The 14,730-nt window shown below is 44.0% G+C and overlaps 1 protein-coding gene across 1 annotated transcript in view; it reads right to left on the bottom strand.

The window, feature by feature from the left end:
• SEC63 (SEC63 homolog, protein translocation regulator) overlaps positions 1–14,730 on the bottom strand; it is a 1,535,741-nt gene that overhangs the window by 171,555 nt on the left and 1,349,456 nt on the right. The window contains exon 22 of the mRNA XM_044065412.1: positions 10,766–10,945. Coding sequence (XP_043921347.1) covers positions 10,766–10,945 — 180 coding nt within the window. The remainder of the gene's footprint in view (positions 1–10,765; positions 10,946–14,730) is intronic.

The following is a 14,730-nucleotide window of genomic DNA, read 5'->3' as shown; positions in this document are numbered from 1 at the left end:
CTGGCACCCAGGAAAATTATTTGTTGAGAGGGTATTAGTTTTGATTTCTTTTTGTTGACTGTGTATCCCAGGAAGTTCAACAGTTTTATTACAAATGCCAAGTGCTGCAGTAGTATGTCCTTGCCGTCCGCTTGGATCAGGCAGTCGTCCAGATATGGGTAGATTTGTATCCCTTGTAGTCTGCAGAAGGCGATTACTGATGCCAGGCATTTCGTAAACACTCTGGGCGCAGTATATAAGCCAAAGGGCAATGCAGAGAATTGGTAATGGGTTGAACCTGCAAGAAATTTGAGGTATCTTCTGCAATCTTGTCTGATAGGGACATGCAGGTATGCCTCCTTGAGGTCCAATGTTACCAGCCAAGACTTCTTGCCCAGCATGGGAAGAAGCTGCTGTAATGTGAGCATCTTGAATTTTGGAACCTGTAGATATGTGTTTAGGATGGATAGGTCTAAGATAGGTCTCCAATCTTTGTCTTTCCTTGGTACCAGGAATAGTCTGGAATAAAACCCTTGACCTTGTTCTTTTGCAGGTACCTCTTGAATTGCTTATATGTCCATGAGAGCTGAAATTTGTTTTTGTGCCTCTGCCCTTTGATTTTGTGGCAGGTTTGGCATGCCTCTCATTTTTGGAAGGATGTGAAAGTGGAACCTGTAGCCTCTGTCTATAATGTCCAGAATCCATTTGTCTTTTGTAACAATATGCCACATTTTTGAGAATAATGTCAGTTTTCCACCCAAAGGTGCTGCCATTAAAGCTTTGCTTGGCAGGTGTAGGGGGAAGTCATTGTGTCTGTTTTCTAAAAGACTGTGATCTATCTTCTCCACCTCTTGGGGTTGGTGCTTGCCACTGTCTGTCACTGAAAGATCCTTGAGGTTGCCCTCTATCCCTTGGACGCCTGTATCTGCCCCTTTGAGGTCTGTCCGTGGCTGGAAAGGACCAATTTTTTGAAGGCTAGTTTCTGATGAAACGTGGAGGCTGTACCTGCAGGAAATCTTTCACTGTTTGCATTGATTTCGCTTTTTCCTCCATTTTCTTTAGCACCTCCTCAGCTTTAACACCAAACAATACATCTTTTTGAAGAGGTGCATCTAATAATTTAGCTTTGACATGATCTGGTAAGGTTTGCTCTTTGAGCCAAGCATGCCTACGTATAACAGACCCCGTAACAGCAGCTCTACATGAGGCCTCTAAAGCATCAACACCACTCTGCAAGGTATGTTTACCCACTTGCTCTGCACCATGCAACAAATCCTGCAACTCTCTTAAATCTGGTTGTTCTGGTTGTGTCATCTTGCTTTTCAGCTGAGATATCAAAAACTGTTGATACTTTAACATATGGAACTGACAGTTTATTGCCCTCATGGTTAAAGTGGCCGAGGTGTACACCTTTTTCCCCCACCTTTCTAAAGCTCTGGAATCTCTCTCTGAAGGTAATGGGTTTTTAGCAGTAGAGGCCTTAATTCCCTTGGGATCCTGTGAAATTGTTTCTGGGTCAGCAGTATGGCTTTTATATAGGAACTGGTGAGAATCAGGAACCCGGTAATACCTGTCTGGTTTAACAGGAGCTGGAGGCAAAGAATCTGGATTAAGGCTGGCTTCTGTGTACATATCATCCAATATATCTAAAACAGGAGGGATAGCCAGAGGCCTATGCTGGGGGAGCAGAAGAAATTCCCTGAGCCTTTTCTTGGAATCTGAGTAATCTTGGCCTTCCCAGTGAAAGTGTTCCCTCAGTGTATGCAGGGTTTCCCCAAAAGAGAAGTCCTCATGGGGGGAGACCGAGGGAATAGACTCCTCTGCATCAGAGTCTTCGAATGGAGAATAGGCATAATCCTGGGCCTCAGACAGTTCTGCGGTAATAGAAGCTTGATCTGAGGAATGGGAGTCTTCCTCTAATCTGGGCCTTTTGTCAGAGGAGGGTTGAGAACCCCTGATAAGAGTAATCAAATCCTCAGCCATTTTAAGCATGTGTTTTTTAGGCATGGTGCCTTGAGAGGGAGTCTGAGGAACCTGTTTTTTGGTTTTCATGGCTGCTTTAGATTTCGTGAAGGCTTTAATAGAGGAGGAGGAAGGCCTGAAGACCCCTTGAGAAATGGCAGGCCTGTCTAAATTCTGAGTTTACCCACCAGGAGTGGCGTCGGTATGTGAAGTAGGAATGGGGGCAGAGGAGCCTGCGAACTTGGGTACTGAAGACACCGGTAATGCATTGTCATCGGTACTCAGGGGCTGCGTAGGTGCCTCGCTGAGTACCGGAGAACCGGCAGTCGGCCTTAGCATGGTTTCAGTAGGTGGTGCGGACCTCGTATGTCGGTCCTTATCTTTGCGTTTTTTGCTCAAAACTGGAGTCGAAGTATCCGACGACATAATATAATTAAATTTTTTGCCAAAAAAGTGAAGGCCAAACTCTGCCCAACGCTTAATAGTGCGCTTGTTGAATCTAGCACAAAAACGGCAGGCCGAGACGTCGTGGTCTGGGCCTAAGCAAGGTATACAGAAAGAGTGGAAATCCTTATGCGGTATTTGCTTCCCACATGAAATGCAATTATTAACTTTGTCTGACATCGGTCTGAGGCAAGAAATGTTTCCCCAACGAGGTACTTAGCTTTCAAAAGACTTCAGCTGAAATACTTTCGTAAATCTCAGGAGCTGGCCGACCGGCACTTGCGAACTGCTTCTGTTTCGGGCACCATGCGGCAAGATAGACTGAAGAAAATGGCGTCGGCTGCCTCTTTTATACCCCTGCCGCACTGACATCAGGGAAGAAGCGACGACAACCGTCGCCGAACCTAGACTTTGGAATTCGGCCGACCGAGGACCCGCCTGACGGCAGGATAACCCATCTGTTATGACTGCAGCTGTATGCATCATGAACATCATCCCTGTAGAGCTGGGAGCAGGAAGTAGAGAGTCAGGGGCCAAGCTAGATTCCGAGAAGGCATCATCAACAATGTACAGTACAGGGGGGCCTGTGCTGGGGCAGGAGTAGGAAATCCCTAAGCCTCTTTTTAGAGTCAGAGTAATCCTGGCTTTCCCAGCGAAAATGCTCCCTAAGAGTAGGCAAGGTTTCACCAAAACAGGAATCCTCTTGAGGGGAAGCAGAGGGAACAGAGTCCTCTGCATCAGAATCCTCATAGGTAGATAAGGGTAAATCCTGGTCATCAGAGGAAACAGAAATTTCAGAGTCCTGATCAGAAGAATCATAAGGGAACTCGGTCCTAGGCCTCTTAGAGGGGGGGGGGGAAGGGTGGCTTCCCCTAATTAGAGTAATAAGGTCTTCAGCCATTCTTATCATTTGTTTTTTTTTTTTTTTTTAAGCATATTGGCCTGACCAAACAGTCTGGGCGACGGTTTTCTAGGCATGGATAGAGTTTTATGCCTTGAAGAAGAAGATGGTGTCAGTTTAATATGCAAGTCAGTAGGCCTGAATACACCCTCAGAAGCCAGTGCCTGCACAGAAGCTCCGGACCCATCGAAGGTAGAGACATCTGCAGGTTCCACAGTTGAAGAAGCATCTCGCGGCATACCGGACTCAGAATGGGTCTCAGTAGAGGCTTGCGAATCTGAAGTAGCGGGTATCAGGGGCTGCAAAAGCGCCTCACTGAGTACCGGCGAACTGGCGACTAGCTTAGCAGAAGCACTGTCAGCAGCTTTGGACCTATGCGGTCTGTCTCTGTCTTTATCTTTGTGTTTTTTCAGAATGTCGGTAGTCGGGTGGCTTACGGAAGCCATTCCTGGATAATTGAACGGAGTACCAAAATAATTAGAAGCGCAAATAAACAGACGAACAGTTCGTTGTTTAAATAAGGCACAAAACCGACAGCGAGGTACTTCGTGGTCTGGGCCTAAGCAAGGAATGCAGTACGAATGAAAATCTTTATGAGGTATTTGCTTTCCACAAGAAATACAATTATTAACTTTTACTGACATCGGTTTAGAGAAAGAAAATGTTTCTCCAAAGGGGTACTTAGCTTAGTTGAAGACTTCGGTTCTGAAACTCGAAAATGAAAATTTTAGGAGTAGGCCGACCGGTACTTGTGAACTGCTTCTGCTTCGGGCACCGCATGGCAAGAAAGACTGATGTAATGGCATTGGCTGTATGCTTCACACCCCTGACTACCTGACGTCATGGAAGTTGAGACAGCAACTGACGCAGGACCCAAGACATTGATAATCAGGCTGACTGAGGGCTACTGCAAGCAAATAATCCAAATGTGATGACTGCAATAGTGAAACACGAAGAACATCTGCAGCTTACTGAAATTACGCAATCTGACAAATGACAGAAAAAAAGGTGGAAGATAGGGAACAGACATTCTGAAATTACAGTTACATTAGCAAGTATGGTATTAAAACAGTTGCATAAGTCTTAAAACTATCTCCATCACACAGTAATGGGAAGGGCCATAGCTATTCCTTAAAACAGTGACAGAAAAGGAGCTTAAAAAGTCTGCGGAAAAAATCAGACATACAGCAATATCTTCCATAACCACCTTCATCACCATTACCATAGGCAAATCTGAGCAAGAAGCTCTACAAGTGGAAGAAGATGGCTACAGGGCTTACCTTGTTTAATGAGCAATTACTACTTGTCTTCTAGTTTTGATACTACATGCAAGGAAACATGTCTGTAGCATTCATATTGTGAATTTCTGGATTTTAAAAAGGAAGGTAGTCAGAAGAGCATAAAGAAAAAAAGAAGTTATGTTCTTGCCATAACATTCCATCTGTGTTGTTCATTTTCATTCTTCCTCAACCACTGGGTTCAGATCAGACTCGGCAGTTACTAAATTTTGTGGCCACCAAAAACTCTCAACCTCCTCTTTAGCTTAGAAGCGAAGAAAGAGAAATGATGGGCTTTGGTAGGTGGGAACTTAAGGAAAAATGAAAATGGACAACACAGATGGAATGTTATGGTGAGTACATGACTTTACCTGATGATGTCAATTTTCATTCATTTCTCAACCACTGGGACAGAGTCCCCAACTGCCTAAATTCCTGGGTGGACTTAAGGAAGGATGTTCCTGAGCACATTTGAGCCAAAAGTTGCTCTACCCCTAGAGACCAAATCCAATATGTAATGAGTGATAAAGGTATGAGGATTTGTCCAGATTGCAGCTGTGCATACATCATCCATGGAAGCTTTAGAAAAAAAAAATACTGTGGAAGTTGCCACAGATCTTGCTGAATGTGTTTGTATAGGTTTTGGTAAGGTTATTCCCAGCTTGTTGGAAATAAACATTATACAGTCAGCCATTTGGCTAAAGTGACCTTTGTAACTGGTTTGCCCAATTTTGAATCTGCAAAGGATACAAACAATTGGTATTTTTTTTCTGATTTCTTTCATTCTATGTAAATAAAAACATAATTGTTAACATCCAATAAATATAACATGTATTCACCATTGTTTGAAAATTTAGGAAAGAAAACCAGTAATTAATCGACTGATTGATATTGAATTCTGATATCACCTTAGGAAGGAAAGAAGTGTTTGTATGTAATATCACTCTGTCCTTATGCAAAATCAGGTAAGGAGGTTTAGATGATAAAGCTTGATGTTCTAAGATTCTTCTCAGAAGTAATGGCCACTAGAAAAATACTTTTCCAGGTCAAGAATTTAAGTTCACATTAAGCTGTTGGTTCTAATGGGAACTGAATTAAGGTTTGTACCACCAAATTTAAATCCCATAGTGGAGTAGGATCTTTGTAAAGTGGTCTGAGCAGGAGGGTGCCCCTTAAAAAGGCTTTACAAAGTTTAGATGAAATTAAGAATTGTCAAATCCAGTGTGAAAATTATAAATTGTTGCTAACTGGACTTTGATTGTTAAGGAGCTAGCTCCCTCATTAAAAACTGTTGCCAAAAATTCTAGGTCACTTTGTACTGGAGCTAAAAAAACGGTCAATGTGTTTTTGCTGTGCCCAAAAGGTAAACCTTTTCCATTTGTTCTGTAAAGTTTCCTGTGGAAGCCTTATGGGAAGAAAAAAGTATGTGGTGAACAGGGTAAGACAGCATCGGTTGTCTGGCTATCAAGGGAATTGGAGAAACCATGCTGCTAGCCTCAGGTTTGAAATATCCAGATGTGTCACACTTGCCGGGTGAGACAAGAGGTCTGGAACTGGATCCAGAATCAGAGGTGGGTACAGTTGGTGAGGCCAAAGGAAGGGGAAAGCAAATCTGTCAAGACCAGTAACATGCAATGAGGATAACCTTGCTCTTCACCTGGGCAGTGCACAGAGAAGACTGGAGGGGGGGGGCAATCATGGATAAGAGCATCTCTCGGTGATTGCCCCTGTGGGGGTTCAGGACAAAGAAGCTGCTGCACTTTTTGTTTACAGGAGATGCAAAAAGATATCAGTGAGGCTGGCCTCACTGACTGAAAATCATACCTGTCACTTTGTTGGTGAGAGACCATTCGTGAGGTAGAGAAATGGACCTGCTCAGTTTGTCTGCTGTAATGTTGGACTTCCCTGGAATGTACATTGCTATTACAGAGAGGTTAGATGAGACGGCCACTGCCAAACCCTGAGGGCTTCTCGAAACAAGTTGTAAAGCCTGGTTCCCCTTTGTTTGTTGATGTACCAAGCTACTGACATTTTGTCACTTTTGAATCTCAACTATCCAGAAAGGGAGTGTGTCTTGGAATGCCTGCAATGCTAACAGCACTGCTCTCATTTCCTGAGCATTGATATGCGCGCTTTGGCCTCTTCGGGGCACCAAATGCCTTGGACTGTCATTTCCAGGAAGTGCCCCCCACCACCACCAAATCTGGGATGAGTCAGTTGTCACTACAGCCTTGGGTTGAGGGAGAATGAAGGGGCAAACTTGTAAAAGTTGATCTGATTGAATCCACCACCAAAGGTTTTTCTTGCATGTACTGGTTATTTTTATCTGTGCTGACATGGGTGGTAAAGAATTGACCACTGCATTGACAGTATCCACTGAAGAATTTTCATATGAAATCTTGCAAGGTGAACTAGAATTATGGCTGAAATTGTGGTACTGAAGATTATTTTCTTGACCTGGAATCTGACAATTAGTACTCCAGAGAATGGAAGGAAAGCAGTCATTGATTCCTTACTGAACACTGCTCACTGCTTCTATAAACTCCAGAATCTGACATGGTTCCAAATGATACTTCTTGCAGTTTATGATGATCTCCAAGTTGGACCAAGTCTGGAGCACCTGATCCTGGTGCTTGTCGTAGTAGAAGCCTGGTCGGGGCAGTAATGAGCCAATGGTGTAAATATGGAAATACCCGGAATCCCTGTAGTCTCAAGTGAGCTGCTACCAATGCCATGCATTTGGTAAACACCCTGGGGGCTGTGGTGAGGCCAAAGGGCAGTGCCTTGAACTGATACTGCCTGGCTCCCAGCTGGAAGTGTAGATATCTTCTGGATTGTCTGTTCACTTTTATATGATAGCACGCATCCTGAAGGTCTGTTGAGCACATCCAATCGTTCTTGTTCAAAAAGGGCAGAATGGACTGAACTGTGACCGTCTGAAACTTTGTGTGTTGAACTGACTTAAGATACTGGGATCCAAAATTGGTCTCAAGTCCCCTGTTTTTTGGTACTAAAAAGAATCTTGAGTAAGTTCTGGATCCTATTTGGTCTGATAGGACTTCTTGAATGACTCTTTTCTAGCAGCTTTTGAATTTCTACTGCTGCCAACTTCCTCTGTCTGGGTGGTACATTGGGAAGTTTGTATAGAGATGGAGGTGGAAGGGAAAAGGGAATTATGTAACCTCTGGATATAATCTTCTGTACCCAAGTATCTTTCGTGATTTCAAGCCAGGCTCTCTGGTACAGAGATAAGTGACCCAGACTCCCTCCAGAGTGAGACAATCGGGCCTCCTTTCAGGAGCGCTGATAGGGTCTCTATCAGAAAAAGAATCTCTGGACACCTGGTTCTGTGGGCCTCCTCTGCCTCGAGGGGTGGCATCTTCCATTTGAGTTCCCCCTCCAACCCTGGAGAACTTTCTCCACATGGATCTTGGAAAAGACCCTGTGACTTCCTGAACCACAACTTTTGACCACCTTGCTGATTCCTTGAAAAGTTCCTTTAAGGAGTCGAAAAATGTACGTCCACTGCAGAGAGGGTCCTTCCATTCTTCTCGCACCTGGAGACAGTGTCCCTCACTTTCACATCAGAAAACTACCATCAAAAGGAGCATTGAACAAAGAGGACTTAAAGGGCTCCGCAAAATCACACAAGCGCATCCAGACATGCCTCCTTATGAACATACCTGAACCCGCCAACCCTGAGGTATGTTCAGTTGCATGCAAGATGAGCCTCATGTATGAGTTAGAAATCAAGAGGATGGACAACTGCTATGTCATAGAAGACTGAGCCTCAGCAGTGGTGGTTCCTGAAAAAGAATTTAATGGTTCCTTTATCAAACCCCTTTAAAGTCTTGTAAAAGGAGCTAGGTAGTTCAGTGATCTGAGAGCAAATATTGCTGAAGGAAATACACACTTCCCAAATTTGTTCCTTGCCCTAGACTCCCTGTTAGAGGGATGGATGGAGGAACTCTGTTCTGCGAGGTCCTTTTTAGTGGGTGCTGCCAAAACCATGGCATCGAGGGGCACTCCCTTGCTCCAAAATTCCCTAACTTATCAGTGGCGCCAGAATCCAATCTGGTCTCTTAGGGATTGGATCAAGTGCGTTCAGTTCTTCCCCACCCACCGAGAGACCAAATCGGTGAGCTAGTTGGTGGGTGGAGTCACTCAAGAGGTAGACAGGCTGACCCAAAAGCCTCTAGGAACACTAACCCCTCAAAGGAAGAGTTTTAGATTGACTACTCACCTCTTTGCTTTATGATTTCAAGGATGTTCTCCAAAGCAGATGTCTTCAGGTAATGATCTTGGGGACCCTCACTCTTCATTGAAATCAGTGTCTTTGGTGATAGATTCCTGAGGGGAATCCAAGTACCTCCTCTTGCACTTCTTCCTCCTAGGGACCTCTTTGGTGGGATGTTCTGGAGAGGTATCGTAAGAAATGATAATACCCTGCTGGGTATCCTGGCAACTTTGGGTAGGCTGTCTCTCTGAACCAGGATAATAAGGCTTACACCATGCAAAGACATGTGGGATCAAGAGGGATGATTCAAGGGGGGAAGACGAGCCCATCCTGCAGGAGCAGAAAACACCCTTTCCACTACCTCAAAGACAGACTGGTCTGGGGAGAAGGAAGCCGATGGAGCTGTGAAGCCAAGCTTCTGACCGCTTGGCTCCCCCTACCCTGAAGGCAACCTATCCAAGGCAGAGCCGAGCTATCCAGTGCAGAAGTTCAGAGGGGCAGAGACCGCTCCAAAAACTTTAGTCTCGACTAACATCTCGGACCTGACAGGGACACCTCGGCTCAGAGTTGGCCAGATCCAATACAGTAGGAACCGGAGCACTCAGAGTAAGCCTTAGATTTGAACAGACAAATATCTTCAGATCCAAAGTTAGTGGCCCTGGAAGACTCGGATCAAAGGCAACCAAAGCGACTGGTTGGATTGAAGGAATCAAAAAGGGTGGTGTAGTGCTTATGAGGGGTTTCTGAGCCAATGGGGTAGAAGCCAAAATAACTCCCATCTGTATTCTTCCTCATCATCCTGTCCACATATGCCTCAGTGAGACTCCTGGAAGGAGGAGAAGATGCCAGTGAAGGGTATTTTGAGCATCAATGTATATATCCAGGAAGGGAGAAGGTACGCGTGATGGTACCGGATTCAGGGAAGGGAAGTATGTAATCCTTGGTAACAGCTTCAGATTTGAGAAGGTCAGACACGATGAAGCTGACCTACTGTCAGATGCTGAAGCAGGAGTAGCTTTTGGATCTGATTTTTTGACCTTTTTCTTTAGTGGTTTAATGGTGGGATCCCAAGGTGGTGTAGAGGGTCCAGAAGGCTTGCAAGACGCTTTTGCCTTATGTTTAGGGAGGGGTTTTGCCCCACATAAGACTTCTGATCAGCCAAGGCCCTAGGATTAAATGGCTGACAAATTTTGCACTCAATATTGAGGTGCAGAGGGCCTAAACAATATATGCATAACTCCTGAGAATCAGAAAGTGGAACTTTATGTATGCATTCCGAACATTTTTTAAAACACAAAGGGGCTCTCTCAGGCATTATTCCTACACCAATAAAAGAAGAAAAGAAAGATTTTTTTAAAGGCATAAAATACCAGCAATGGTAAAAAGACTAACCTAAAATAAAAAGATATAGAGGATTGAAATACAAGCAGTGGTTAAGATAGGTACACTCAAAAGTGTAGAAAGGGAGGTACAAAGAATAAAGAACGTAATACCGTGTTATAGAAGAAAATTCACTGATCTGAATTCAAAATGCTATTTTACCTCGAGAGCCAAAGGCAACCATGTCTTCACCCGGCAAATGAGATCTGAGGAATGTTAGGGTTGGTGCACTACGGGAAAGGGAGGAGCTCAAGAGTTTTTGGTGGCCACGAGCCTTACCAATGGCTGAGTTGGATATAAAGATCAGATTCAAACCCAATGAATGAAAACTGACAACATCAGATCATTAACTATGTCTGCTTAATGATCAATCAAAAATATACTCTCTGAATAAAGTAAAGTATAATGCTATGGTGCTGCATAGCTGAACAGCAGTTGTTTGGACAAAAACTATTCAAGCACTGTGCCACACAACAGCAGTACAAGATCAAATATCCCACAAATCCTTATCTACAGGAAAGGGACATGAAATTGACAATAACAAGTCAAAAGGCAGTGGTACAAAGACAAAAGAAAAAAACTTACATTTCCAATAGTGCCATTAGCCTGCTTCTGACCAGGCTGTTTCTGCTGCACTTGTGATGGCTGAATGGCTCCTTTCTTTTTCACTGGCTTCTTTTTCTTTGACTTAAAGGGTTTTTTAGATCCTTTGCTTTTCTGCTGCCATCCTTTGTTCTTGCCTTTGCCCATGTCACCTTGCTGTAACTGTAATTAAGAAAAGACAATACTATAATTCCACATCTAATTTCTCATGCATGTGTGTGTGTGTGTGTGTGTGTATACACATACAGACACACATGTATATATATATATATATATATATATATATATATATATACACACACACACACACACACACACACACACACACACACACACACGCAGTATACACCCATATATTAATTCTAGCTTTTGTAAACTTCCAACTTAACACATTCAAAACTCACAGAAGAAAGCAAGCTTGCATTTTGTAACAAGAGAGAAGCTGAGTCAAAAGCTGAAACAAGGCTATATTGTATAAATTAAGTCTCAGTCTGGGAGCCCTTACGTTTGCACACTGAAATTACACTGCTGAAATTGCAGCTCTGATCCAGTATGTCCCCACAAGCTTAAACAATTAGCATATGGGCCACTGAAGTAAATGGCCTGGATAATGCTGATAAGGCACTCAAATCAGGATTATGGAGAAACACTTACCTTCACTGGGTAAACGGTAATGCATTCTAAAAAGGGCACTCAAACAGAATTACTGAGAAAAACACTTAACTTTAACCCAGTAAACAGTAATACATTCTAAGAGCACCAGTGTGAAATACTAATATTTATTCTTCACAATCTTCTACTTCAGAGCTCAATGGGTTAGATTCACAATTTGCTCTAGTGTAGAGTGACGTGTAACTGAATAAACTCAGAGTATGCCAAGAAAGCTCATTATGTCATCCACTAGTTCAAAAAACATTAGAGGATCTTCCCTGATAGGTCCAACAGTTAGTTTTATCGTTTCCATCAGTTAGTGTCTTAATCTTTTTCTGAAGATTGGAAAATTAGGATTGTATACATGTGATGCTAGTGAACTCTGTCATGCATCCACAGTTCATCAGTGTGCACTTGAATTACACTTTTTCCCCAACAGCGTTTCTATTTCTATGGCTGCTACTTTCCTCTAACTGGATGGAATGTTGGGATTTTTTTTTTTTTTAGTCTGTTGGGGAGGTAGAAGAAAAAACGGCATGTAATAACTTCTGGATATTATTCTGTGCATCCAAGTATCTTTGGTAATGGCTGCCCAAGCTTCTTGGTCCAGAGATAAGTGCCCCCTACTGCCTCCAAACCTCAGCATTTGGGCAACCCTTCAGAGGTGCTGAAAGGGCTTCTCAGAAAAAGGACCTCTCAATACTTGATGGTGCGGCCCACCTCTGCCATGGGAGTGATGTCTTCCATTAGAATTCCATCCCCTGCTGCACAGGGTGTATGCATCTGTCTCCATACGAGTCCTGGAGAAACCCTTGCATCTAGCGGACTCTAATCTTTCTACCACCTCTCTGGTTTCCAGGAAAAAGTCCTTTGACAGGTAGAAAAATGTATTCCTATGGCAGATAATGCCTTCCAAAACTCTTGGCTCCTGGAGTGAATTTCCTTCACCTCGGGTCCAAACAAGGTGGACATACCAAAGGAAGCACTGACAAATGATGCCTTGAAAGGCTCTGCAAAATCACAAAGGTGCATCCAGGCACTCCTCCTTACAGCAATTCCTGAACCTACGGCTCTAGGAAGGAGGTTCCCTTGGAGGCATGAGTAATCAGCCTCATGTAGGCATTCAACAGGGACTGGAGGGTGGCCATCTACAAAGAAAACATCTTCTTGTCCTCCGCAGACAAACACTGAGATGGTATTGGAAAACTCCTTGATCATTTCCATCTGAAATCTTGCAATGTGTGCCATATATTTCAGTGACCTGAAGGTGAAGATCGCTGAAGCCTAAACATGCTTCCCAAATCTGTCCAGCATCCTGGACTCTGTTTGGGGAATGGGCAGAACGCTCCGCTGCTATCACCACATCCTTACGTATAATGAGGTACTTACCTGGTCTCTTGGGGATAGACTCAGTGACATCAAGATCCTGCAAAGCCCAGTGGTAAATGAGTACTACTGTCTCATCCAACGGGGGACTACCCAGGACATAGCTGAGCTGCCTCCAAAAGCCTCGAGAAGCACTGGCTTCCTTCTTTTGGGAGTGGGTGCGAGAAGACCAACCACCTTTTTGTCTCAAAAGTTCAAAGATTTCACCAAAAGAGACATTCTCAAGGGGCAATCTGGGGGACTACTGCCCTTCATCAAAGTCAGTGTCTTCCACTAAAGACTCCTGTACCGAGTCAAGGCCTCTCTTTTCCTTTTATGCTTCCAAAAGGGCTCTCCAGTGGGAGCTTCCATGGAGGACTTCGAAGTACCTGCAGAGTCATGAATGTGGACGGTTTCCAGGTTTGACCAGATTGGCTGTCCAGATGGGACAGGATGAAGAGACTCCAGATCCAAAGTAGACAGCTGGGGAGGGGGTAAACCTGACAGGGGCAAGGATGTCTTGCCCACAGAGGTGGAAAAAGTACAGTTGTGTAAAATCTTACCATAACAGTAGATGTCCTTCCCTTCACTGTTGCAGTATTCTTTACAATAGGAATCCCCTGCAAAGGGTGGCTTGAAACCAGTATACCAAAGCCTTTTGCTTGTAAAGGGTATGCTGTACATCACACGTATGCTCCTGGTACAAACTGGGAGCCATAATAGAATCACCTAATGATGTAGACATTCTACAAAAGGGCCTCTCACAGACACAGATGCTTGGTGTCAGTCACTGCCTCAATCTCAATGCTAAGAAATGCACCGTCATTCCCATTTGGAAAAACTCGGTACCCATGAACTACCACATAGGCGGTAGCTCACTAAACAACAAAAGTGTGACATTAGGACACAGGTAGACAGTAGTCTCTCCTTTGATAACCACATTGCCACAGTAGTCCGGAAATCCTTCAACGTGGCACACCTAAACACAAATGGGTTCTCCTCTACAAAAAAGGAGGTGATTGTTCCTCTCTACTCATCCCTCAGACCCATTATAGAATACAATGCCCCATTTGGCATGCATCTCACAAGACACCTACAAGTGGAAAGGCCACAGGAAATACCTCACTAAGAGGATTACTGGCCTCAAACAGATGCCATAAGCAGACCGTCTTAAACTCCAGCTCTACTCCATCACATATCGCCTACTCAGAGGCAATCTCTGCCTAACATACAAAGCTATGTCAAACCCAGAACTGTTGGACATGCTGCACTTAAAGAAATCCCAATCGGACCTAAACCTTATCACCACAATAAACAGAACATGCTGGAGGGATAGATTCCTGTCCCAGAGACTTCCCATACTCTTGAACAAACTACCCATTCATGTCAAGCAAAGCTCCTCATTGGCCCTCTAAGAAAAATCTTGACTGGATGGGAGATAGAAAATTCACCCTGGGGATCACTTCTGCAGCACTGCTCGACAGGGACACAGGAAAATAATTTTCTTGGGTGGTGAAAACCAGGGAACCTTTTTGGCTACGCTTATATATGCCCCAGGGCCAATAGCCTAGTACCTACCTATAGCGTAGGGCTTGAAGTGATGTCCAGATGTACCATCCTCAGAACTGAAAAGCCCCAGTAGGAATGAGAGTCCAAGGATAAAAGTAGGTAACAAGCACATCCAAAAGGAAAACGGACAAGGGGGAGGAGGGAGTGAATACTGTAACAGTGAAGATAAGGACATACTGTTATGGTAAGATTTTACACAACTGCACTATGTTCTTCCACATTACTGTTGCAATATTCTTTACAACAGGGAGAGTGCAAATGGTCAGGAAGAAGACTGGGAGGAGGAAGGGCCAACAGAGCCCTCTAGAAAGCCATGCAGAATGGCCCTGGGAAAGCCAGCTCTGGCCCTAGAAATTGCATTT

The sequence above is a fragment of the Protopterus annectens genome, chromosome 1.part0, assembly GCF_019279795.1.
Source record: "Protopterus annectens isolate FY-2018-M chromosome 1.part0, PAN1.0, whole genome shotgun sequence".
In the NCBI taxonomy this organism is placed as follows: domain Eukaryota; kingdom Metazoa; phylum Chordata; order Ceratodontiformes; family Protopteridae; genus Protopterus; species Protopterus annectens.
This window is presented reverse-complemented; position numbering and strand designations above follow the sequence as displayed.